This window comes from Jaculus jaculus, chromosome 18 (assembly GCF_020740685.1).
Source record: "Jaculus jaculus isolate mJacJac1 chromosome 18, mJacJac1.mat.Y.cur, whole genome shotgun sequence".
Taxonomy (NCBI): domain Eukaryota; kingdom Metazoa; phylum Chordata; class Mammalia; order Rodentia; family Dipodidae; genus Jaculus; species Jaculus jaculus.
The window spans coordinates 26,662,049-26,685,580 of NC_059119.1; the positions used below are offsets into that span (position 1 = coordinate 26,662,049).

Consider the following 23,532-nt stretch of genomic DNA (forward strand, 5'->3'; position numbering starts at 1 on the left):
GCCAAGGGCTTGTGAGGGATGGGAATTAACTTTTAAAAGTGGGATTGTGGCTAGAGAGATGGCTTAGCGGTTAAGATGCCTGCTTGCGAAACCTAAGGATCCAGGTTCAGTTCCCTAGTACCCCCATGTAAGCCAGATGCATAAATGGCACATGTGTCTGGAGTTTGTTTGCAGTGGCTAGTGGCTCTGGAACACCCATTCTCTAACTGCCCCTCCCTCCCTCTTTCTTTTGAATAAATAAGTAAATGAAATGTGTTTTAAAAGTGGGATTGCAATAGGTGATTGAAATATTCTATATCTTCGTATATATTATTTGTTTGTGAGGAGAGAATGGATAGGTCAGGACTTCCCTGCTGCTGCAGACTGAACTCTAGATGTATGTGCTACTTTGTGCATCTGGCTTTATGTGGGGACTAGGGGATCAAACCCAGGCCTGCAGGCTCTGCAGTTAAGCACCTTTAACCACTGAGCATCTCCCAGGCCCAAAACACTCTCTGTCTGAAATGTGGTCTTGCTGATTGGATGCCTGAATGCATTTATCAAAATTACTGCACAGTTCTCCAAAAGTGTGAATTTTGATCCAAGTGTGGTGGCATACACCTTTAATTCCATCACTTGGGAGGCAGAGGTAGGAGGATCACCATGAGTTTGAGGCCACCCTGAGACTACATAATGAATTCCAGGTCAGCCTGAGCCAGAGTGAGACCCAACCTTGGGGGGAAAAAAAAATACTGTGTACATGGTATAAATCAGGTCACGTTTGTGCAAGCTCTAGCCAGGTTTAGATGCACTTCTAACCTGGAGCACCACGCTTTTTTTAATTAGGAAAAGACCATGACGTCAAAATAAAAGGGAGACTGATTGAGAGGGGGAGGGTTATGATGCAGAGTGGTGTTTCAAAGGGGAAAGTGTGGGGGAGGGAGGGAATTACCATGAGATACTGCTTATAATTATGGAAGTTGTCAATTAAAAAAAGAAAATTAATTAAAAAATAAAATGACAATGAAAAATGTTGTACTTACTATGCATCAGCTATTGTCCCCAATAAATACCTATGTTCTGTGAGTCGGGACTACAATTTAAGCAAAAACATGAATAAATAATAAAATTACAGAAAGGGTAGCAACTGAGAAGTTTGTGCTGTGCAGATGTTAGATGGACGACACTGTAAGGGACTTGTGCCTGCGGCCTGACCCTGTGGTAGGAGTAGACGTGAGTGAACTCACCCAGTCAGCACGGCAAAGCCAGGGGCCTGCAGGCAGTGGTGCAGTGAGCTCTGGGGCCGGCCACACACTGCAGACGGTCTTAGCCTGAGCAGTCTTTATCATTTGCATGTTGCTGAATAGTAAACCACACCAAAACTTAGTGGCTTTAAGCCATAAATGTCTATTGTTTCTCATGAGTATGTGAGTCTGCTGGTGTTAAGTTTTCTAGTTTGCCCATAGGATTGACATGTCTCTGTCTGCTGGGGACAGGGTTTCCAAGAGCATCAGGACACGTTTGTGAAGTGTTCCCTTGCAGCACGTTTGCTGTTCTGTTGCCCAAAGCAAGCTCTGTAGTGAAAGCCCAAGTTTGTGGAGGGGACTCCCCAGGGATGACTGTCCTTGCCAAATCTGCACCAACACCAAGCTGTGTGTGATGTCAGAATACATTGTACACGGATTTGTTAAGTACTCTAACTTTTTTTTTTAAATTTTTTAATTTATTTATTTGAGAGTGTCAGACACAGAGAGAAAGACAGATAGAGGGAGAGAGAGAGAATGGGCGCGCCAGGGCTTCCAGCCTCTGCAAACGAACTCCAGATGCATGCGCCCCCTTGTGCATCTGGCTAACGTGGGACCTGGGGAACCGAGCCTCGAACCGGGGTTCTTAGGCTTCACAGGCAAGAGCTTAACCGCTAAGCCATCTCTCCAGCCCAAGTACTCTAACTTTTAACATTGGAATTAGTACTTTTACATTGGAGTTACTTGTATACTATCGGGCCTTTTGGTGGGATGGCCTGTCTTCCCTTTTTGTCAGTCTCAGTAGATTCCTTTCATTAAGAGCTCAGAACTCTACCTTTTTCTGTAAAGGTTCAGCGAACTATTGCCAAACAGATTCAGATGGTTCGGCAGGTTGGTAAAGGCCGCTACGGAGAAGTGTGGATGGGTAAATGGCGAGGTGAAAAAGTGGCTGTCAAAGTATTTTTTACCACTGAAGAAGCTAGCTGGTTTCGAGAAACAGAAATCTACCAGACAGTGCTAATGCGCCATGAAAATATACTTGGTGAGTACCATTTGACCTCATTTCCTTTTTTGGCAAGGTTGCTGGGGCACTCATAAGTGAGTGGCCTGCTGTGTAGCATGTGGATTCAACTATGTGCATTTAGCTAAAAGAAGTCTAGTAGAATTTGTAATTTTAACTATAACAGTCTTGATCGCCAAGCAAACACTTTATCACCTAACTGAAGAAACGCCATTGTTTTAAATGGACATAAATGCTAGCTTATTGGATTTTTGTAATACATATGGTGGTTGAATCAGATGTTTCCCACAAGCTCATGTGTTCTGAATGTTTGGTCTCCAGCTGGTGGCAGCTTGGGAGATGGAGCCTTGCGGAGGTGTGTTGTAGGGGCAGGCCTAGGGGTATGATAGCCAGGTCCCCCTTGCTAGAGTTCAGCTCACTCACTTGTTTGCTATTTTCCACCTCCTGTGGCAGAGGTGATATCCAGTCTCTGCTCATGCCATGCGTTCTGCCACCATGAAGCTTCCCCTTGAGATTGTAAGCCTAAATAAACACTTTTCTCCTATCAGCTGCATTTGGTCCAATGCTTTGTCATAGCAATGAAAAAGTAAGTACAAAACATATATGTCTGTACAGAATTTAAGCAGTTTTCTAACTGCATATGCCTTTTACCTTTGGTTAGCTGAAAAACCCCACATACAGCTTCATTGTATGTGCCATACTGAGTATGCTTTCTCATTCACACAGTAGTGCAATAGACTGGGAACCACCTGATCAGCAGGTTGTATACACAGGTCTAACTTGCATGAGTTTTCATTTCAGCTACTATTTCACTTCCTCTTAATTGGAAAAGTACATACGGCATTGCCAAGCACAAGACGTTTATGATGGCTTTTCCTCTTGCTGCTGTAACAAATTGCTGTGAACTGAATGGCTTAAAACAACAGCAGTATGTTCTTCTGCAGTTTTAGGAGCTACAAGTTTAAAACCAAGATGTTGACGTGGTCTGTCTCTGTTCTAGGGAGAAATTCTTCTTGGCTCTAGTAGTCTTCAGTGTTGGTTGGTTGGTTTGTTTGTGGGAAGGAGGGACAAAGAGAAAATGGGCATGCCATGGAATCCAGACACCTGTGTCTGGCTTTATGTGGGTACTGGGGAATTGAACCCAGGACATCACTCTTTGCAAGCAAGTGCTTTTTAGTCACTTTTTAATCTCTTGCCTTTAGTGTTCTTTGACATATAGACTGTCCTCTATTCTCTATTTCTTTTGTCATGTGATCTTTCTTGTGTGTCTACGACCACACTTCCACCTTATGAACCCCAGTAAGTAAATTGGGCCTCACTCTAATCCTGTGTGACCTCGTTTTAATACAGTTTTACTTTCGAAGCTCCTAATTCCAAAGTAACATTTATGGTTCAAGGTGCACAAATATGGGGATTGTGTTGGGGTGGGAACTGCTGTGGATCTGGTGGACAGTGGACTAGAGTGAAAAGGCAAATGTGTGATACAGTATGGACGGGCAGGTTTAGCAGTAGGCTTCCTTAGCAGCCAACTCTTGATTAAGAATTTCTAACCTTGGGCTGGAGAGATGGCTTAGCGGTTAAGCGCTTGCCTGTGAAGCCTATGGACCCCGGTTCGAGGCTCGGTTCCCCAGGACCCACGTTAGCCAGATGCACAAGGGGGCGCACGCGTCTGGAGTTCATTTGCAGTGGCTGGAAGCCCTGGCGCGCCCATTCTCTCTCTCTCCCTCTATCTGTCTTTCTCTCTCTGTCTGTTGCTCTCAAATAAATAAATAATGAACAAAAAATATTTAAAAAAAAAAAGAATTTCTAACCTTATTATAAAGTGTAATTTGTTTTCAACTTAAAATTGAGAATCTTTCTTTTTATGGGGGTGTGACTTTTTTAGTTCTTTCTTTCTTTTTAGACAAGGTTTTGCTGTATTGCCCATTGTGGCCTCAAATGTGTCAATCCTCCAGCTTCCACTTTCTGAATGCTGGGATTATACCATTCTCAGTTCAAGAACATTTTTTAATATATATTTTATTTATTCATTTGAATGAGCGAGAGAGAAAGCAAATAGAAAAAAAGAGAGAGAGAGAGAATGGGCATGCCAGGGCCTATAGCCATTGCAAACTCACTCCAGATGCATGCACCACTTTGTGCATCTGGCTTTATGTTGGTACTGGGGAATTAAATGTGGCTTGTTAGGCTTTGCAGACAAGTGCTTTAACTGCTGGGCCATCTCTCCAGCCCCAATTTAGACTATTTGTCTTTGCTTCATTTGTTACAAGAATGTGGTAAGACCATGGAGCTAAATCTCAGTGCATGGCACTCAAAAAAATTTTTTGAAATTATTTATTTATTTCTGAGGGAGGGAGAAGGAAAGAGAATGGGTGCACCAAGGCCTCCAGCCACTGCAAACAAACTCCAGATGCTGTACCACCTTATGCTTCTGGCTTACGTGGGTTCTGGGGACTCCAGCCTGGGTCCTTCAGCTTTGCAAGCAAGCACCTTAACTGCTGAGCCATCTCTCCAGCCCTCAAGAACATTTCTTTTAGAGAGTCCTTCACGTTGATAACATTCTGCACATTATTACACAGTATGTGATTTTCTTGGTCATATTATCATCACTTCCATGATTATTATTATTATCATAAATTTGCCACATACTTGTAATCCCAGTACTCTAAAGGCTAAATCCAGGAGGATCACAAGTTTGAGTACAGCCTAAGATGCATGGCAAAATATACATACATGCATACATACATACATACATACATACAATAAGCTTCTTGCAAAAGTGTATTCATATATAAATGATAGAAGTAAAATTTTGGTAATGCATTGAAAAGCTTGAGCCAAACACGTTCGAGATAGTGCGGTGCACTTTTAATGTGTAACTGTCCTCGGTGCCTAACTGTGCACTTAGAGCTACTCTAGCCGTCTGACAATTACCTTTTTATCTCGTTAACTGAACAGGTTTTATAGCTGCAGACATTAAAGGCACAGGTTCCTGGACTCAGCTCTATTTGATTACTGATTACCATGAAAATGGATCTCTCTATGACTTCCTGAAATGTGCTACGTTAGACAACAGAGCCCTACTCAAGTTAGCTTATTCAGCTGCCTGTGGTCTGTGCCACCTCCACACAGAAATTTATGGTACCCAAGGAAAACCTGCAATTGCCCATCGAGACCTAAAGAGCAAAAACATCCTCATCAAGAAGAATGGAAGTTGCTGTATTGCTGACCTGGGCCTTGCTGTTAAATTCAACAGGTAAGTGGCTCTTTGCCCACTGTGTTAGTTATTTTCAACGCTGAGAGATACTTGCTTATTTGTAAGTAGGATTGTTTTGAGCTATTTTAGTTTTTTTTTTTTTTTTAACAAGATGACATTTTACTATACTTTTTATGGAGGGTGCTGAGGTGTTGTGCTTTTAGTAAGTATATAATCTTCTACTAAGTTGCATCTCCAGCCTGTTTCTGATTATTGATTTCCTGCTTTTCTTGCTTGTGAACAATTTCTATTTCAGTTCGCATGTACTGATTCCCCTCCCCCCTCAAATAAAGAAAAAATTTTTAGGGCTGTGTGTGGTGGTGCACGCCTTTAATCCCAGCACTCGGGAGGCAGAGGTAGGAGGCTTGCCGAGAGTTTAAGGCCAACCTGAGACTACAGAGTGAGTTCCAGGTTAGTCTGAGTTAGAGCGAGACACTACCTTGAAAAACAAAAACAAAAATGGGAAGAAATTGGAAAGATCATCTTCCTGGTCATTATTGTGGAGTCTTTTGGCGTTAATATTCTTCAGATGCCAAGGAATACTGACAGAGCGATTTAAGAAAGGAAAGGTTCACTTTGACTCATGGTTTGAGGTACAGTCCATTATGGTAGGGAAAGCCTGGCCGTGGGGACATGAGATGGCTGGTCACATTGTCTCTGTGGTCAGGAAGCAGAGAGGGTGATGGATGCTGGTGCTCAGCTGGCTTTCTCCTTTTTTTGCCTTTTCTGGGCCCAGCCCATGGGAGGACTCTTTCTTAGGGTGGGTCATCACAGGTACTAGATAAGTACAAGAAATACAGAAATATATAAGAAAACAGTGCTTTCTATCGCTGACTGCTTCAGAATAGTTAGCAGAGCCTGCCAGCCTAGAGGCATGTCTTCAGCTCTAAAACCTAGTATTTATAATAAATATTCCTGACTGTCGGTATGTTTATGTAGACATTCCATACAGCATAACTAAGTGGATTGGCCTATGGAGAAGAAAATGTAATCCTTTATCTTGAAAGCTGAGCTTAGTATGTGAGAACAGTTAAAGTAAATGATTTTCCTTTTTTTTTTTTTTTTTTTTTGAGGTAGGGTCTCACTCTAGCCCAAGCTGACCTGGAATTCATTCTGTAGTCTCAGGCTGGCCTTGAACTCACAGCAATCCCCCTACCTCTGCTTCTCAATTGCTGGGCTTAAAGGTGTGTAACACCATGCCTGGCTGATTCTTCTTTCAATTTATTTTCCTAATTCACTTTTCACAGACAATTATATACTCTTTTTCTTCAGTATTGTCATCTTTCATAGAGAGATACCAAACTTGCTTGGTGACAGATGTAATCTATTAATCCTAATATTGTATTTGTCTTTATTCAGCTTAGTTTGAAAAGTCACACTTAGTGTTTTGCAGCAGATATAGGACTAAGGTTAAGAATACTCAATCTAGGCCCTGCGTGGTGGCGCACACCTTTAATCCCAGCCCTCAGGAGGCAGAGGTAGGAGGATCACCATGAGTTCAAGGCCACCCTGAGACTACATAGTGAATTCCAGGTCAGCCTGGACTAGAGTGAAACCCTACCTTGAAAAACAAAAAACAAACAAACAATAATAATAATAATAAAAGAATATTTAATCTAGGGGCTGGAAATGATGGCTCAGTGGTTAAGGAGCTTGCCTGCAAAACCTAATGATGCATCTACTTATGCTGTAAGCCTTTAGGAATCTTTAAAAAGTAACTACAGTAGAGAGCTTTAGGAATCATAAGGTAAATCACACTCGCCATGAGTGACTCTTGAATAGTTAGGGGATTTACAGTCGGTTTGATCCATTGTAGTGTGCAGATCTTGCTAGAATTAATGTCCTGTCCCACCAAGAGCTCTGTGGCAGTTTGATGATAAGTGAACTGTACTGTTATTCTGAGGAGCTGCATTACTAAGCTGTTCCCATCATATTTGTTCTTCATTTCAGTAAAGAACTCAGATGTGTGAGGAATTAGGCCATAAATTAACACTTGTGGAATGTTATATATCATGTCTTCCTGGTGACTACAAACTTCAAAGAATTTTGTTTAATCTAGTCAGATATCAGAGTAATGAAATACTAAGCTCTGTGGTAGCAGGGACCTGATCATCTTCATTGTTGCATACGGGCACTCAGTAAATGCTTGTGGGTAGGAGAGAAGACCCTGCTGGTGATGGCATATAGCGTGCAGCACATACTGAAAGACATACATACTGCTTTTCTAAAATCTGTAAGGATGCTAGATTTCCTAATAATCTGTCCCCAACGATTTCTGATAATGCGGGAATGTATATATTTTAAAGAAAATTTTTATAAAAAATATAACAAGCTGGGTATGGTGGCACATGCTTTTAATCCAAGCACTCGGGGAGCTAAGTAGGAGGATCACTGAGTTCAAGGCCAGCCTGGGACAACATAGTGAATTCCAGGAGGTCAGCCTGGGCTATAGCAAGACTCTACCTCAGAATACAGAACACGCACACACACAGCATGTGTAACAAAAACTATTCTTGGCCGTTGACCTGGACTTCATCTTTTTCTTGTTTCAGTGATACAAATGAAGTTGATGTACCCTTGAATACCAGGGTGGGCACCAAACGCTACATGGCTCCAGAAGTGCTGGATGAAAGCCTGAACAAGAACCACTTCCAGCCCTACATCATGGCTGACATCTACAGCTTTGGCCTGATTATTTGGGAAATGGCTCGTCGTTGTATCACAGGAGGTAGGAGTTTGAGTCATGTTTCTGATTATGTCTGGTCACCTGTCATTTAAAAAATAATTCTGGGACTTCGATGTCTCTTATGTCAGGGGCCCCAGGGCCACTCTCCGGTCCTCTGGTCTCACTAGAAGGCCTAGGGCTCGGCATGTAGGTGTTCTGACTGGGCACATTTCTTACAGTGAAGGGTTCTCAGGCACAGTTGGCGAAGGGAAAGGGTGCCTGGAGCAACGTTCGCAGGAGACCAGGGAGAGGTTCCAACCATTCCGAGTGGAGCTCACAGCACATGTTTCATCCCCGCTTCCATGCGGAGTGTTGTCCTCCACGTTGTCTGCACAGACTGCCAGGGAACAGGGAAGGGCCTTAGCATTGGGAGAGGATTTCGTCTGTGTGGAGAAGGACTCACTGTTCAGGTTCCCAGACACTAGGCACAGACTTGCCTTTTTAAGGAGGGCAGTGTTAGGTCTCTGTGTGAGCCATCATGGCCGGTCTTTCTCCTTCAGAACAAAGTAGTAAAATGGTTCATCAGCCAGACATGGTGGTACACGCCTTTAATCCTAGCACTCAGGGGCATAGGTAGGAGGATTGCTGTGAATTTGAGGCCAGCCAGGGATAACTGAATGAGTTCTAAGTCATCCTGGGCTAGAATGAGATCTTACCTCAAACAAACAAACAAAAAAGCCCAACTGTTGGTAAGTAGGAACAATCAAGTCGATATATAGATTCAAATTTTCAAGTAAATTCTAATCCCCACCACATTTTGTTTTTAGTTTTCTCTTTCTCTTCCCTTCCTCCCCATGTCATAGTCTTACTGCATAGTCCAAGTCGGCAGCTGGCCTCAAGATTTCTGAGTGCTTTTGATTTCTTTCCTTTCCTTTCCTTTTTTTCTTTAAAGAAATAAGCTGGGTGTGATGGTACACACTTTAAAACCCAGCACTTGGGAGTCAGAGGTAGGTGGATCACCGTGAATTCGAGGTCACCCTGAAACTACATAGTGGATTCCAGGTCAGCCTAGGAGTGAGACTCTTAAAAAACAAAAGAAAAAGAAAAAGAGAGAGAGAGGGAAAGAAGAAAAGAAATAGTAGCCCTCTGTTGTAGTCAGGTTTGCATTGCTGGTAGAAATCACCAACCAAGAGTAGCTTATGGGAAAAAGTGGTTTATTTTGGCTTACAGGCTCGAGAGGACGCTCCGTGATGGCAGGGAAGACAATGGCATGAGCGAAGGGTGGGCAGTAGCAACAGGAGAGAGTGCCAAACACTGGCAAGGGGAAACTGGCTGTAACCCGTAGGTCTGCTTCCAACAATACACTCCCTCCACGAGGCGTTAATTCCCAAATCTCCATCAGTTGGGAACTTGGCATTCAGAACACCTGTTTATGGGGGACACCTGAATTAAACAACCAAACCCTCTAATGATAGACTGTCATAGTTGTGGAGAAAGTAAAGAGGCTTAAAATTTAAGAAAGAAAACAGCTGAGCATGGTGGTGTACCCTTCCCAGCACTCAGGAGACAGAGGTAGGAGGATTGCTGTGAGTTCAAGACCAGCCTGGGACTACAGTGTGAATGCCAGGTCAGCCAGGGCTACAGTGAGACCCTACCTTGAAAAAAAAATTATAAAAAAGAAAAGGTATACTTACTAAAAGTGATCCATCCTGTCTATATTTCTTTCTATAGGAATTTATTTAGTTCCATAGCCAGTTGAGATGGTAGGTAGATTGATAGCTTTTGTCCCACCACATTTTCTTGCTTCCTGCAGGGATAGTGGAGGAGTACCAATTGCCATATTACAACATGGTGCCCAGTGACCCATCCTATGAAGATATGCGTGAAGTTGTGTGTGTCAAACGTTTGCGGCCAATAGTGTCTAACCGGTGGAACAGTGATGAAGTAAGTGGCGCCCAGCCCCTGAGCACGTGACTGGCGCACGCTGCGAGTCCCTCTCCTCACCACGTTCTCTGTGCTTTTCCCTTTAGTGTCTCCGAGCAGTTCTGAAACTAATGTCAGAATGCTGGGCCCATAATCCAGCTTCCAGACTCACAGCGTTGAGAATCAAGAAGACACTTGCCAAGATGGTAGAGTCGCAAGATGTAAAGATTTGACATGACAGTTACACAGCGTGAGGGAGAATCTAGACTGCGAGAACTGGTTCCCCCAGGAGCGGGTGGAATAGCATGGACTAGGATGCTGCGTGGTTCTCAGACTCTCCTCACACCTTCACTGGCTGCTAACGAACCCTGTCGATACTCTGTAGAATATAAGCTGGGGACTTTGAAACACATCATTCTTTATATGTGGACAGCTTTACTTTAAATGTGGCTTTTGATGCCTTTTTTAAAAATTGGGTTTTTATGAACTATCTCAAGACTCTAATCCTGATTAATAAGCCTCCAGTTAGAGTCTGGGTACTCAGTTGCCTGTTCATAAAGTGGTGCTTTCTGTGAAAGCCTTAAGAAGATAAGTGAGTCGGCAGAGATGGAGAGGTTCACATTTTTGCCTTCACGGGAGAAAACGTGAAGAAAACGCTGACTGTTCTTGTTCTGCCGTGGTGAAACAGCATGGTCTCTTGGGAATTCTGCTCAGTTTATGATGGGGTGCCATCTGCACACACACACACACACACACACACACACACACACACACTGGGATTCCTCTGCTGCCAGTAGGAGTAAGAAGAGAAGAATTTATGATTGCACAGAGGACATTGGTGGCTAGTGGCTTTGTGCTTCAAACATGCAATACCTGACCAATATTTGCCAACCTCCTAAAAGCCATTTACCTTGTACGTGAGGTAGCTTCCCCACAACTTTATTTTTTTAACATAATAGTTGTTGTAAAGGCCAAAAGAAGTTTAAATGTCTGTGAATTTGGACTTTTCATTCTACCACCTTTCTTTTGTCATTATCTTTGTCATAACAGCCTCCTTTTCAAAGTTGAAGTTTCAAATGCCTTGAATTGTTCTGATAAAGGAATCACTTCTTATTGGAGTGAATTACTGCATTTGATATCAATATAAGTGCCTATAATCATGTTCTGCATTCTTGTTTTCAGTAACTTTTAAAGGGATGTTATTTATATTTCATGTGTAATATGCTTTATTTACAAAATACCTACGTCTTTACAACTGTATTTTTACATACACGATGCATACTGTAGGAACCAGCTCACATAGACTCACATTTTATCTAAAGGGAAACATGTTTTAAAAGCAGAACTACAAAGGCTGGGCATGGAACTCAGTTGGTAAGAGTGCTTGCCCAGCACTTAAGAGGTAGAGGCAGTAGGAACAGAAGTTTAGGGTCATCCTTGGCTACATGTTGAGTTTGAGGCCAGCCTGAGATACATAGACCCCAAAACGAAAAGAAAGTAGAACTACATGTGAACCTTATGCATTGAAAATATATAACAAACCTAGGATTTTCCAAATGCCAGGAAGAAACTTCATTAAAATAATGTCTCATTTTTCCTTTATGAAAGGATTCTGTAATTAAAATTTTATATGTCAGAGCTGGTATAAATTTATCATCACTGTTAAATGTGTTTTCGATGTCTAAATCCTTTGAAATCTTAGGCTTTATGGTTTCTGGTCCCCTAACTCAAGACAGAGCAGGTCAGGCAGAAGTCCTCAGCATCTCATCACCGTCCGTGGCTGCGCTGGACGGCTGTTGCTGGCAGCAGCCTTGTCACTGTGAAGAGCAGTTCTGATTTACAGTATCAAGTGACATCATTTCCTTGGATGAAACACAAAATAAATGTCATTGGGTCACAACAAAACTAAAAAGATTGAAATGGGAGGAAGTTATAACATACGTCCATGTATCACCAAAAGCATGACTGTCATTTAAAGCTAAAGCTTAAAGTAGTGTCTACATCCCATGCTTCACAAATCTGAGGCCTCTTCCGGTTGCTGTGTTGAGCAGTGTCGTTACTGTTGCCGTCGTTAGGGTGAGTAATGCTGCCTACTGATGCTCCCTGACAACCTGATCTTTCAGAACTTGTTCTGCACCTAGGGACTGAGAAGTAGGTTTTCATCCAAATTGAATGATTTGAGAATGTGTATGGGATCTGAGTTACTTAGTCTAAATTAACCTGGATTTTTGTTTTTGGGCTGGATAAGCTATAAATCATTTGTCATCTTAACGAGTAAGGAAAGGCAAACTTCAATCTTGGAAATTTTGAAATGATGTGTAAAGTTGAGGTATATGAGAACGTTGTAAAGGTTTTCTCCAGTTAACTTGTTCTAGTAAAAGTGCTGTTAGCCCAGTGTGGTGGCGCACACCTTTAATCCTGGCACTGGGAGGCAGAGGTAGGAGAATCACCAAGAGTTTGAGGCCAGCATGAGCTAGAGTGAGACCCTGTGTCCAAAAAAAAAAAAACCAAAAAAAATACAAAAAAGACTTAATATTAGGGCAAGCAGTACTGTAGTTACCGCCCACCCCCTTTCAATGTATTAAATATTCTTCCTAAAGAACAAAATTAATCTTAGAAATTTGGTTGTGTTGCACATACTGGTGTATGCCTTTAATTCCAGCTGTGAGGAGGCTTAGGTAGGAGGATCACATGTGTTTAAGGCCAGCCTGAGCTTCAGAGTAATACCCTACTTATAAAACAAAAAGTGAAAAAAAAAAGTTTAAAAAGGCTAATTGAAACCAATACTAGGAAGTATTACATAGTTCCTTGGTTAATATCTTACAAGAACCTGAGAGCCACAAATGGTTTGTATTACCCCATTTAATGTGTGCCTTTGATCAGCTATCCCTTTAAGAATTACAACATGGCCGGGCTTGGTGGTACACGCCTTTTGCCTTTTTAATTCCAGCACTTCAGAGGCAGAGGTAGGAGGATTGCCATGAGTTTGAGGCCTTCCTGAGACTACATAGTGAATTCCAGGTCAGCCTGGGCTAGAGCGACTCTGCCTTGAAAAAAACAAACAACAACAACAAAAAGATTTGTTTCAGATGGATTATTCTAAACTTTTACTGCACTTCCTTACTGAATAAGCTTGAGTATAAAATTTGGACCTGGAGATACTCTTACAAAATATATTTCTGTCAACATTTCATGATGCCTTTCCATTATCCGGGAATGTTTCTAGAAAGTGGCCTTTTGCTTTTGTCAATTCTTGTCCTAAAGTATGCCAGATTTTTTATTTATTCACTTTAAAAATATTCAATATCTTTTTAAAGATGGTTATTTTTATTTAGACTAAAAATACAATAATTTTTAAGAGAATCATTGTATCTGAGTTGCCCAAGATTAAATTTCATACAGAGTAATTTATTCTTGGACAAATTTTATGTTAGAACAGTTCTTGTCATATATCTTATTTTGAAGTGTTTTCTAAAAATGATTTCAACAGGGCTGGAGAGATGGCTTAGCGGTTAAGCGCTTACCTATGAAGCCTAAGGACCCCGGTTCGAGGCTTGATTCCCCAGGACCTATGTTAGTCAGATGCATAAGGGGGCGCACGTGTCTGGAGTTCACTTGTAGTGGCTGGTGGCCCTGGCGTGCCCATTCTCTCTCTCTCTCTCTGTCTCTTTCTCTCTCTGTGTCTGTCGCTCTCAAATAAATAAACAAAAATTTTTTAAAAATGATTTCAAGCCGGGCATGGTGGCACACGCCTTTAATGTCAGCACTCAGGAGGCAGAGGTAGGAGGATTGCCATGAGTTCGAGGCCACCCTGAGACTCCATAGTGAATTCCAGGTCAGCCTGGGCTAGAGTGAGACCCTACCTCAAAAAAACAAAACAAAACAACAAAAAAAGATTTCAACAGAAATCTAAAGGATTATTTAAAAGAAAGGTTATGTGGCCTTTGTGGTATTACTATCTTGAGCCAGGTGTTACACAGCCCATCTTTGCTGTTGGGAGAGCCACAGTGGAACCTGTGGAGAAGGAAGTGTCCAGTCAGGAGCAGCAACACAGAAGTCCACACGTGAGGGAGCCATGACTGCAGCTTTTCCTGAGGATGACGTGCTATTGTAACTCTAGACTGTGCTCTATACTCTGCTTTCAGTGGAATTATTTAAGCTCTTTTAGTGACCTCTGTTCTTCCCACTTAAAAATTAAAATGTAGTATATGTTGTATAAAAAGAAAATATTATAGCTTAGAGAAACTGTACATAGATGTTGACAAAAGGGTAAAAGCAAGCAGTTTTATGCAATTGCAAAACCAAAAATATAGATTGATCTTTGATATGTGACACACTAAATGTATTTTGTACAGCATCTGGTTTAAAGGTGCCTTATTAAGTTTACCATTAGTTGCTTTGTTCTATATACAGATTATGTCCAATGTATCATTTTTAAGTAAATAACCTTATTTTAGTATACCTTAGTGATGTGTTTTGTGATACTGTTCTTGGACTGTAGAATGTATCAAGACTGTCTTTTGGGGTTTTATAACAGATAAGTTTGTGTGCACCCAGCTTTCACCATACATGTTTCAAGTGTACATAATCACGTGGAGAGGGACCGTGACAGGTTTCCTGTTCGGTACTTCAGTTACTTCCATTGTCCTGTTACTCAGGGCTTTTCTGAGGGGGTGGCGGGATGGTGAAACCATGGCTTGCCCAGACTGGCCTCAAGCTGGTGGTCGCCCTGCCTCCGCCTCCCTCCCTCCCTGCCTCCCTGCCTGCTAGAGGCACATTTGCTGGAAGCGTGCACTCTGCCGGCGAGCTGTCCCAGCCCCCCCCCTCCTCGATTTTGTAAAAGACAGCATTTTTAAATGTCCTTGTGCATAAGTCTTTGTTTTCTATACATTTCATTCCAAGTATGGGACTAAGGGATGTGAACTTGAAAGGTTTTTCTTACATTTTAATTTATTTATTTGCAAGTAGAGAGAGAGAATGGGCGCACCAGGGCCTCCAGCCACTGCAAACACATTTTAGATGCATGTGCCACTGTAAATCTGGCTTTACGTGGGGCCTGGGGAATCAGACCTGGATTGTTAGGCTTTGCAGGCAAGCATCTTAACTGTTAAGTCATCTCTCTAGCTTTAATTTTTTTTTTATTTATATATGTGCAAGCAGAGAAAGAGAGGAACTTGAAAGTCCTATCTGAGAGTAGACATTCTTGATCAAGGTGTTAGCTGCTGCTCAGATGGGATCCTATTTGCCTTTTTTTTGGGGGGGGGGGGTTCAAGGTAGGGTCTCTCTCTACTCCAGGCTGACCTGGAATTCACTATGTAGTCTCAGGGTGGCCTCGAACTCACGATGATCCTCCTCTGCCTCCCGAGTGCTGGGAGTAAAGGCGTGCGCCACACGCCCAGCTCACTTGCCTTCTAAAGCACTTCCTGAGCGTGCTCACCTCACCACCAGACAAGGCAGTTTCTTCAGGGTTTTTTTCTGGTGCTTGATGAATGCGTTGTGTGACCGTAGGGTGTTCCCACTGCTGTGGGTCAGACATCCTTGCAGAGTCTTAGGTTCCAAATGTCTTATTCTCCCATCTGCCAAATACTCTTTCCAGTTGTGTTTAAACTCATGTTTGTGCCTTCTGCTGCCTTGAGGAACTGAACATTACATCTTAAAAGATTCAGTACTGGTTTATGTCCATCACAAGCACATTTGTAGATAGCCCACTGCAGTTTCTTTATAGTAGCCCCCGTTTCATGTTACTGTAAGACAATATATTGCTTAACATTTTTGTTGCTGTAACAAAATACCTACTAGAAGCAGTTTTAAGGCAGGAGAGGCTTATTTTTGCTTGTGTGGGTTTTTTAAATTATTTTTTAATTTATTTTTACTTATTTGAGAGCAACAGAGAGAGAGAGAAAAGAGGCAGATAGAGAGAATGGGCGCACCAGGGCCTCCAGCCACTGCAAACCGAACTCCGTGCGCCCCCTTGTGCATCTGGCTAACGTGGGACCTGGGGAACCGAGCCTCGAACCGGAGTCCTTAGGCTTCACAGGCAAGCGCTTAGCCGCTAAGCCATCTCTCCAGCCCTGCTTGTGTTTTTTGTTTTTAAGAGTAAAAGAATTGTTGCACCAGGGCCTCAACCACTGAAATTGAACTCCAGACACTTGCGCCACCTAGTGGGCATGTGCAACCTTGTGCTTGCCTCACCTTTGTGCATTTGGCTTATGTGGGGTCTGGAGAATCAAACATGGGTCCTAAGGCTTCGCAGGCAAGTGCCTTAACCGCTAAGCCATTTCTCCAGCCCTAGCTTGTGGTTTTAAAAACGATCATCCATTGTGGCAGGGAAGGAATGGCGGCTGAGGCGTGCTCCATGGAGGCAGGAGTTGCAGTGTCATTTCTTGATAGATCAGGAGGCAACAAGCTTAGGCCTTTAAAACCGGTGATTCTCCAGTCTCAGTCCCCAGGGCTGGGATTACAGACATAAGTGGCCACAATCAGCTGTTTGCATGAGTTCTGGAAAGTCAAACTTGCCATCCTGTGTGCTTATGTGTGGATGCCAGAGGAAGGTGGTGGCTGACCTGTATTCCCTGAGACAATCCTGTCGCTAAGCCTGGTGTTTTCTGAGTAAACTGGCTGAGCAGCAAACCCCAGCAGTCATGCTGGGCTGTGTACATGGGTGTTGGGATCAAAGTCAGGTGGTCATCTTTGCACAGCAGTACTTGCCCACAGAGCCATCTCTCCAGTCCTCGTTTGATTCTTTTTCACTCAAGAAACTATATATGTATGTATGTATGTATGTATGTATGTATGTATATATATATATATATACACACACACACACACATATATATATATATGTATTTATATACATATATATATGTAATGCTTTAGAGTTTTAGCTTGCCATGTCTAGATACATTTGTTCTATTTGGGACTAATTGGGTCCTTTTTGTTAAAAAAAAAAAAAATGAGAGAGAGGCAGATAGAGAGTGAATGGGCACACCAGGGTCTCCAGCCACTGCAAACAAACTCCAGACACATGCGCCACCTCATGTATCTGGTTTAGGTGGGTACTGGAGAATCGAGGCTTGAACTGGGGTCCTTAGGCTTCACAGTCAAGAGCTTAACTGCTAAACCATCTTTCCAGACCCCTCCCCTTTTGTCAGTATGGACTCAGATTATTAAAGTCTGTTAAGACATTATTGGGCTGGAGAGAGGGCTTAGCGGTTAAGGCGCTTGCCTGCCAAGCCTAAGGACCTAGGTTGGATGCTCCAGGTCCCATGTAAGCCAGATGCACAAGGTGGCACATATATCTGGAGTTCGTTGGAGGCCCTGGCATACCCATTCCTTCTTTTCTCTCTCAAATAAATAAATCAGAAAAAATAGAAAAGACATTATTGATTTTGATACTGAAATAATTGGCCCTCATTTAGCTACAAGGATCTCATTGCTCATTTTTTTTTTTTTTTTTTGCTTTCTTTCCTCCAGTCATTCTGGTTCTGTCTGGTTGGGTATGGGTTTCGAACTAGGCTTTGAGTGGTATTAATCCTAGTTTAAATTTCTCCTTTCTAAATTGGGCATGGTGGCGCACACCTTTAATCCCAGCGTTCAGGAGGCAGAGGTAGGAGGATTGCCTTGAGTGTGAGGCTACCCTGAGACTGCGTAGTGAATTCCAGGTCAGCCTGGGTTAGAGTGAGACCCTACCTCAAAAAACAAAAGCAAAAACAAAAAAGCAAAGCAAAAGTCTCCTTTCTTAGTGTTGCCTAAAGTTTTCCTGGACACACGACTGTTTACATCTATGTGTCCCAGGTAGGGCATTGACAGCAGACTGAAGTAAGAGTTCTGCCACAGTTCAACTGGGTGAACCAGTAACTTTGTTGGGATGACGTTCAGGACTATGAGCGAGGGCTGCTTACAAGCAGCTGCGTCGCTGGAAAGCCCGTTGCAACTTGGGTGGCAACTCAAGAAAGCTGCGTCCGTCTAGGTCCCCGTGTGGCTTTCAGGTGGTTTGGCAGTTCAAAGTCTCTTCTCCCTATCAGTTCTTACCTCCTATGACCTTGAGGAGGGGGTGCCTTGTGAATTTTATGTTTCAGGGCCTGCTGGAACTTCGGAGTTACTTCTTGATTCTTCAGGAGTCTAAACTTCAAAAGACATTGCTATGCAACACTCTACAGGCTCGTACACTCTTTCTGCCTCCTCTTCCACACTCTTCTTTAAGTCACAGAAGGAATGATACAGATGCTTGGCTATTTTCTTCCCATCTATGGTAGAATATTAAGTCATCATGCACAGCAACGGCCACTTAAGCTCGTGAACTTGACTGGCTGCTACTTACTGTGTTAAAAACAAGAAAAAAGTTTCCACTCCTGCCTTCCACATCGTAGGAGTTCTCTGTACTTTTCTTCTCTTTCCTCCTAATCTAATAAAGTGTCTCTTGGGCTGGAGGAGTGGCTTAATGGTTAAGGCATTTGCCTGCAAAGCCAAAGGACCCCAGGTTTGATTCCCCAGGACCTACATTAAGCAGATGTACAAGGGGATGCATGCTTGTGGAGTTCATTTGCAGTGGCTGGAGGTCCTAGCACACCCATTCTCTCTCCCTCTCTCCCTCCCTCCTTTCTCTGTCAAATAAAACAATGATGAAATATTTTTAAAAAGTAAAAGTCTCTCCTTAAAAAGGTTTCCTTCTATGGCTGATTGAAATTAACAACCCTAGTAATCTATGAGGGGAAGCACAAATGTCTAGAAAGCAAGCTGACAGAGGCATCCCATCCATTTAACAAAATAATGGCAGTGGCCTCTTCACTGGGGCCTGTGACTTCTCCGGCTGTAGGTTTTGTCCTGGCTTACAATTCTAGATGTGCTTCCTCCTGTGGAGCAGGCCTTCAGTCCAACTGGAAAGCTGCAGGTTGTACCCACAACAGGTGAGGCACTATGTTGCTTTGCGTGCTGTTGTACGTTCTGAGGACTGTTGGTGACAGTCCTCCCCCTGCAGCCCATGTGGTGTCTCTGGCACCACGCCAGGTGGCCAAAAGGGAGGAGGCTTCCAGTTCAGTCCCCGCCCCACTTCTCCATGTCCTGCAACCAAAGACTGCAAGTGTACTGAGCCATTGGGTCATTGCTGACCTAAAATAGTTGGATTTTTAATATACATTAGAAACATTTTTAAAAAATATTTATTTATTTGAGAGAGAGAGAGAGAGAGACAGAAATAGACAGGTAGACAGAGAGAATGGGTGCACCAGGGCCTCCAGCCACTGCAAACGAACTCCAGACGCGTGCGCCCCCTTGTGCATCTGGCTAACGTGGGTCCTGGGGAATCGAGCCTCGAACTGAGGTCCTTAGGCTTCACAGGCAAGCGCTTAACCGCTAAGCCATCTCTCTAGCCCAGAAACATTTTTTATTTACTTATTTGGCAGAGAGAGAGAGGGAGAGAATGGGCGCACCAAGGCCTCTAGTCACTGCAAAGGAGCTCCAAGACGCACGTGCCACCTTGTGCATCTGGCTTACGTAGTTCCTGGGAAACTGAACTGAGGTCCTTTGGCTTTGCAGGCAAACACCTCAATTTCTAAGCCGTCTCTTCAGCCCAACATTTTTTTTTCCCACATAAAGCAATTTTTTAACCATCAAGCCATTTTAACCCAATATAAAGCAATATTTATGACCATTAGAATATATGAAGCTGAGGTGAGATATACCAGTATTTGTACATAGCAAGTTTTAGTGTTACAACTTGGGAGTTAATTCACTTTGACAAAGGAATTAACATGACTTTTTTCTTTTTATTTATTTATTTGAGAGTGACAGACAGAGAGAGAAAGAGGCAGATGGAGAGAGGGAGAGAGAGAATGGGCTTGCCAGGGCCTCCAGCTACTGGAAACAAACTCCAGATGTGTATGCCCCCTTGTGCATCTGGCTTACGTGGGTCCTGGGGAATTGGACCTCGAACCAGGGTCCTTAGACTTTACAGGCAAGCACTTAACAACCACTAAGCCATTTCTCCAGCCCCATAACACGACTAAACATAGAAATTATCTTAGAGCATGGGGAGTTACTTTCATTTAAGAACAAAAGTCATAGTGACTGAAAGTTTTTTATTGACAACTTGCATAATTATAGACAATAAACCATTGTAATTCCCTCTACCCCCTGAAACTAAACTTTTTGTTGTTGTTGGTTATTTAAGGTAGGTCTCACTCTAGTTCAGGCTCACCTGGAATTTACTATGTAGTCTCAGGGTAGCCTCAAACTCACAGTGATCCTCTTAACTCTACCTCCTGAGTACTGGGATTAAAGGCATGTGCCACCATGCTCGGCTGTAAACTTTTATTTTATTTTTATTTTATTTTGGTTTTTCGAGGTAGGGTCTCACTCTGGCCCAGGCTGACCTGGAATTAACTATGTAGTCTCAGGGTGGCCTCGAACTCACAGTGATCCTCCTACCTCTGCCTCCCAAGTGCTGGGATTAAAGGCGTGCGCCACCATGCCCGGCTGTAAACTTTATTTTTATAAAACTTAAGTGATAACTCCGGTGATGACCAATTTCCACAGTTGGCATGAGCAAGTAAGAAACTATCTCTAAAGTTAGTTTTTTTGGTTTTTCAAAGTATCTTGTTCACCTCAGTCTCCTGAGTGCTGGTATTCAAGGCATGCACCACCACGCCTGCTAAAGTTACAGTGTTTTAATTGTTTAAAAACTTTAATTTTAAGCTGGGCACGGTGGCACACATCTTTAATCCAAGGCAGAGGTAGGAGGATCACTGTGAGTTCGAGGGCACCCTGTGACTACACAGTGAATTCCAGGTCAGCCTGAGCTAGCGTGAGACCCTACCTCAGCAAACAAAACAAAAAGTGGGAGCTATTAGATGAACATGTCTCACACAGCTTAGAATAGTTGTGATTTAACCCAGGATCAAACTGTTAAGTGGCATAGTGGCTTGTCATACTGTTTGTGTTACGCTGATGTTTTAGTAGAATGAGTATACAAAGCTGAGAGGTAGGTTAAGGTGCTTGCCTGAGAGGCCAAGTACTCATGTTCAAACCTCCAGGTCCCACATACCCAGATGCACAGTGATATAGGCACGCAATGTCAGACATTTGTCACAAGGGGGCATATGCTTCTGGAGTTTGTTCGCAACAGACTGAAGGTCCTGACATACCCATTTATGTTCTCTCTCTCTCTGCGTCTTTCTCTCTCTCAAAAAAATAAATAAATAAAAAATAAAAAAAGGGGGAGCCAAGTGTGACACATGCCTTTAATCCCAGCACTTGGGAGGCAGAGGTAGGAGGGTCACCACAAGAATACCCTGAGAATACGTTCCAGGTCAACCTGAGCTAGAGAGAGACCCTACCTCAAAAAGAGGGGCGGGCCTCTGAAGAGATGGCTTAGTGGCTAAGGTACCCTGTGAAGCCTAACGACCCAGGTTTGATTTCCCAGCACCCATGTAAATCAGGTGGCACATGCATCTAGAGCTCATTTGCAGCAACTAGAGGCCCTGGAGTGCCCATACTCCCCTGCCCTATATCTCTGCTTGCAAATATATAAAATATTTTTTAAAAAACAACAAAAGAAAAAATAGAAAAAGAAGAAAAAGTGAGGCATGGTGGCACGTGCCTTTAATTCCAGCACTTGGGAGGCAGAGGTAGGATCTGGGAGGGAGGCAGGTATTTGTTAGGTAGTTTAGGGTGACTGGTCCTCAAAAGTGAAGGCAGGAATGTCCTTGCAATCTCCACTTTGCTAGAGACCAAAGAATCATCTGACTTATCTCTTGTCTAAAGGAGTTCCTTAGACCTAGTTTTTTCCACACCTGAGCCCCTTCCTGGGGGGCGGGGGGAGGTCTCCTTTTCCAGAATTCAAATCTAATCCTGGCATGTGGTTGGTCAAGCTCAGGCCGCAGAACTTGGTGTTGTGGCTGGCCTCTTCCTGAGCCAACCCCTACCCCAAACCAATCAGCTGTCTCCTGGCCTACCACCGTAAGGTTCTAAATACATTTACAAGGGGAGGGTAAGCCCCCTGTGCTGTCTGACCTGATATTCCTGAGCCTCCAGGTTCTGGCGAGACTCCCCTCCTCTTTGCCCACGTGGGCTTGACCCCTCTGCCCACTCCTGCCCTCCACATGGCAGGAGCTCTCCGCACTTTCCTCTCTAAATCACTTCACGTTTCTCCCAGGACCACCACATGGGTTCTCAAGACCACACGGGTATATCAATTTTCCTTTCCTTGGTTTTGTATTTCCCTAAATAAATACAGTAATTTAATAATTACCCTCGATTTGATTTGTCCAATTCTTTGATTAAATACAAACATGAACTCAGGGTTTGGAGTTCAAGGGCTTTCCTGGACTCCTCCATACATCCCGTATCAGATCTCTGTGAGTTTGAGGTCAGCCTGACACCACACGGTGAATTCCAGGTCAGCATGGGCTAGAGCAAGACCCTACCTCGACACCAGCACCACCACCACCCTCCCCCCACAAAGGAAGAAAAACAACAAAAAGCCCACTTCACTTTCTGGTTGATGGATGCTGGTCCCCGGCAGGTTCTTTGGGAGTTCTGTAAACCACATGTTGATACTGCAGAGGTTAATGCTCTTCTTAGCTTTCCTCCCAGCTCCGGGGTCATTGCCTAGTGCCGAGGCCTCTTTATATTTTATATGGAATTAGCCGAAATTGTTGAAATCTGTCCTGGAATAATGAGTCACTTTACCTCTAGAGAGTTTGGTACATTCCCTGTTTCTTCCTGCTTTGCCAAATCGTTTGCTTTCCAGAAGTAAACCAGGCAGAGAAGTAAAGAGCATCACTTTATTCCAAAGTGGATCACGTCATTAGGAGAGATGTTTACAGGGTCCTTCTACTCCCTCCTCCCTTCCCAGTTAGAGATGCTCAGGAGAATAGGGAGTTAGAACACAGTGGAAGGAATGAAAAGGTAAGAAGGATGTGCACATGTTTGACACCTCAACGAGGCAAGGAGAAAAAGACATGAAATTAAAGTGAAATATACAGATAAAGACGAGAGATGACTGAGCCTTAAAAAGACAGAAATTTGGGCTGGAGAGATGGCTTAGTGGTTAAGCGCTTGCCTGTGAAGCCTAAGGACCCCGGTTCGAGGCTTGGTTCCCCAGGTCCCACGTTAGCCAGATGCACAAGGGGGCGCACGCGTCTGGAGTTCGTTTGCAGAGGCTGGAAGCCCTGGCGTGCCCATTCTCTCTCTTCCTCTATCTGTCTTTCTCTCTGTGTCTGTCGCTCTCAAATAAAAAAAAAAAAAAGACAGAAATTTTTAAAATATTTTATTTATTTGAGAGAGAGCACACGAGCAAGGAAAAGTTAGAGAGAGAATGAATGGACACACCAGGGCCTGTAGTCACTGCAAACAAACTCCAGATGCATGTGTTCCCTTATGCATCTGGCTTTACTTGTGTACTAGGGAATTGAACGTGGGTCCTTAGGCTTTCAGGCAACAGCCA

The 23,532-nt window shown here is 43.3% G+C and overlaps 1 protein-coding gene across 1 annotated transcript in view; it reads left to right on the forward strand.

Moving 5' to 3' along the window:
- Nucleotides 1–11,296, forward strand: part of Bmpr1a (bone morphogenetic protein receptor type 1A) — a 127,282-nt gene extending 115,986 nt beyond the window's left edge. The window contains exons 9-13 of the mRNA XM_045137378.1: nt 2,073–2,265; nt 5,203–5,500; nt 8,053–8,228; nt 9,979–10,109; nt 10,196–11,296. Of these exons, the coding sequence (XP_044993313.1) occupies nt 2,073–2,265; nt 5,203–5,500; nt 8,053–8,228; nt 9,979–10,109; nt 10,196–10,321 (924 nt within the window). The 3' untranslated portion in view covers nt 10,322–11,296. The remainder of the gene's footprint in view (nt 1–2,072; nt 2,266–5,202; nt 5,501–8,052; nt 8,229–9,978; nt 10,110–10,195) is intronic.
- The last annotated feature ends 12,236 nt before the right edge of the window (nt 11,297–23,532 follow it).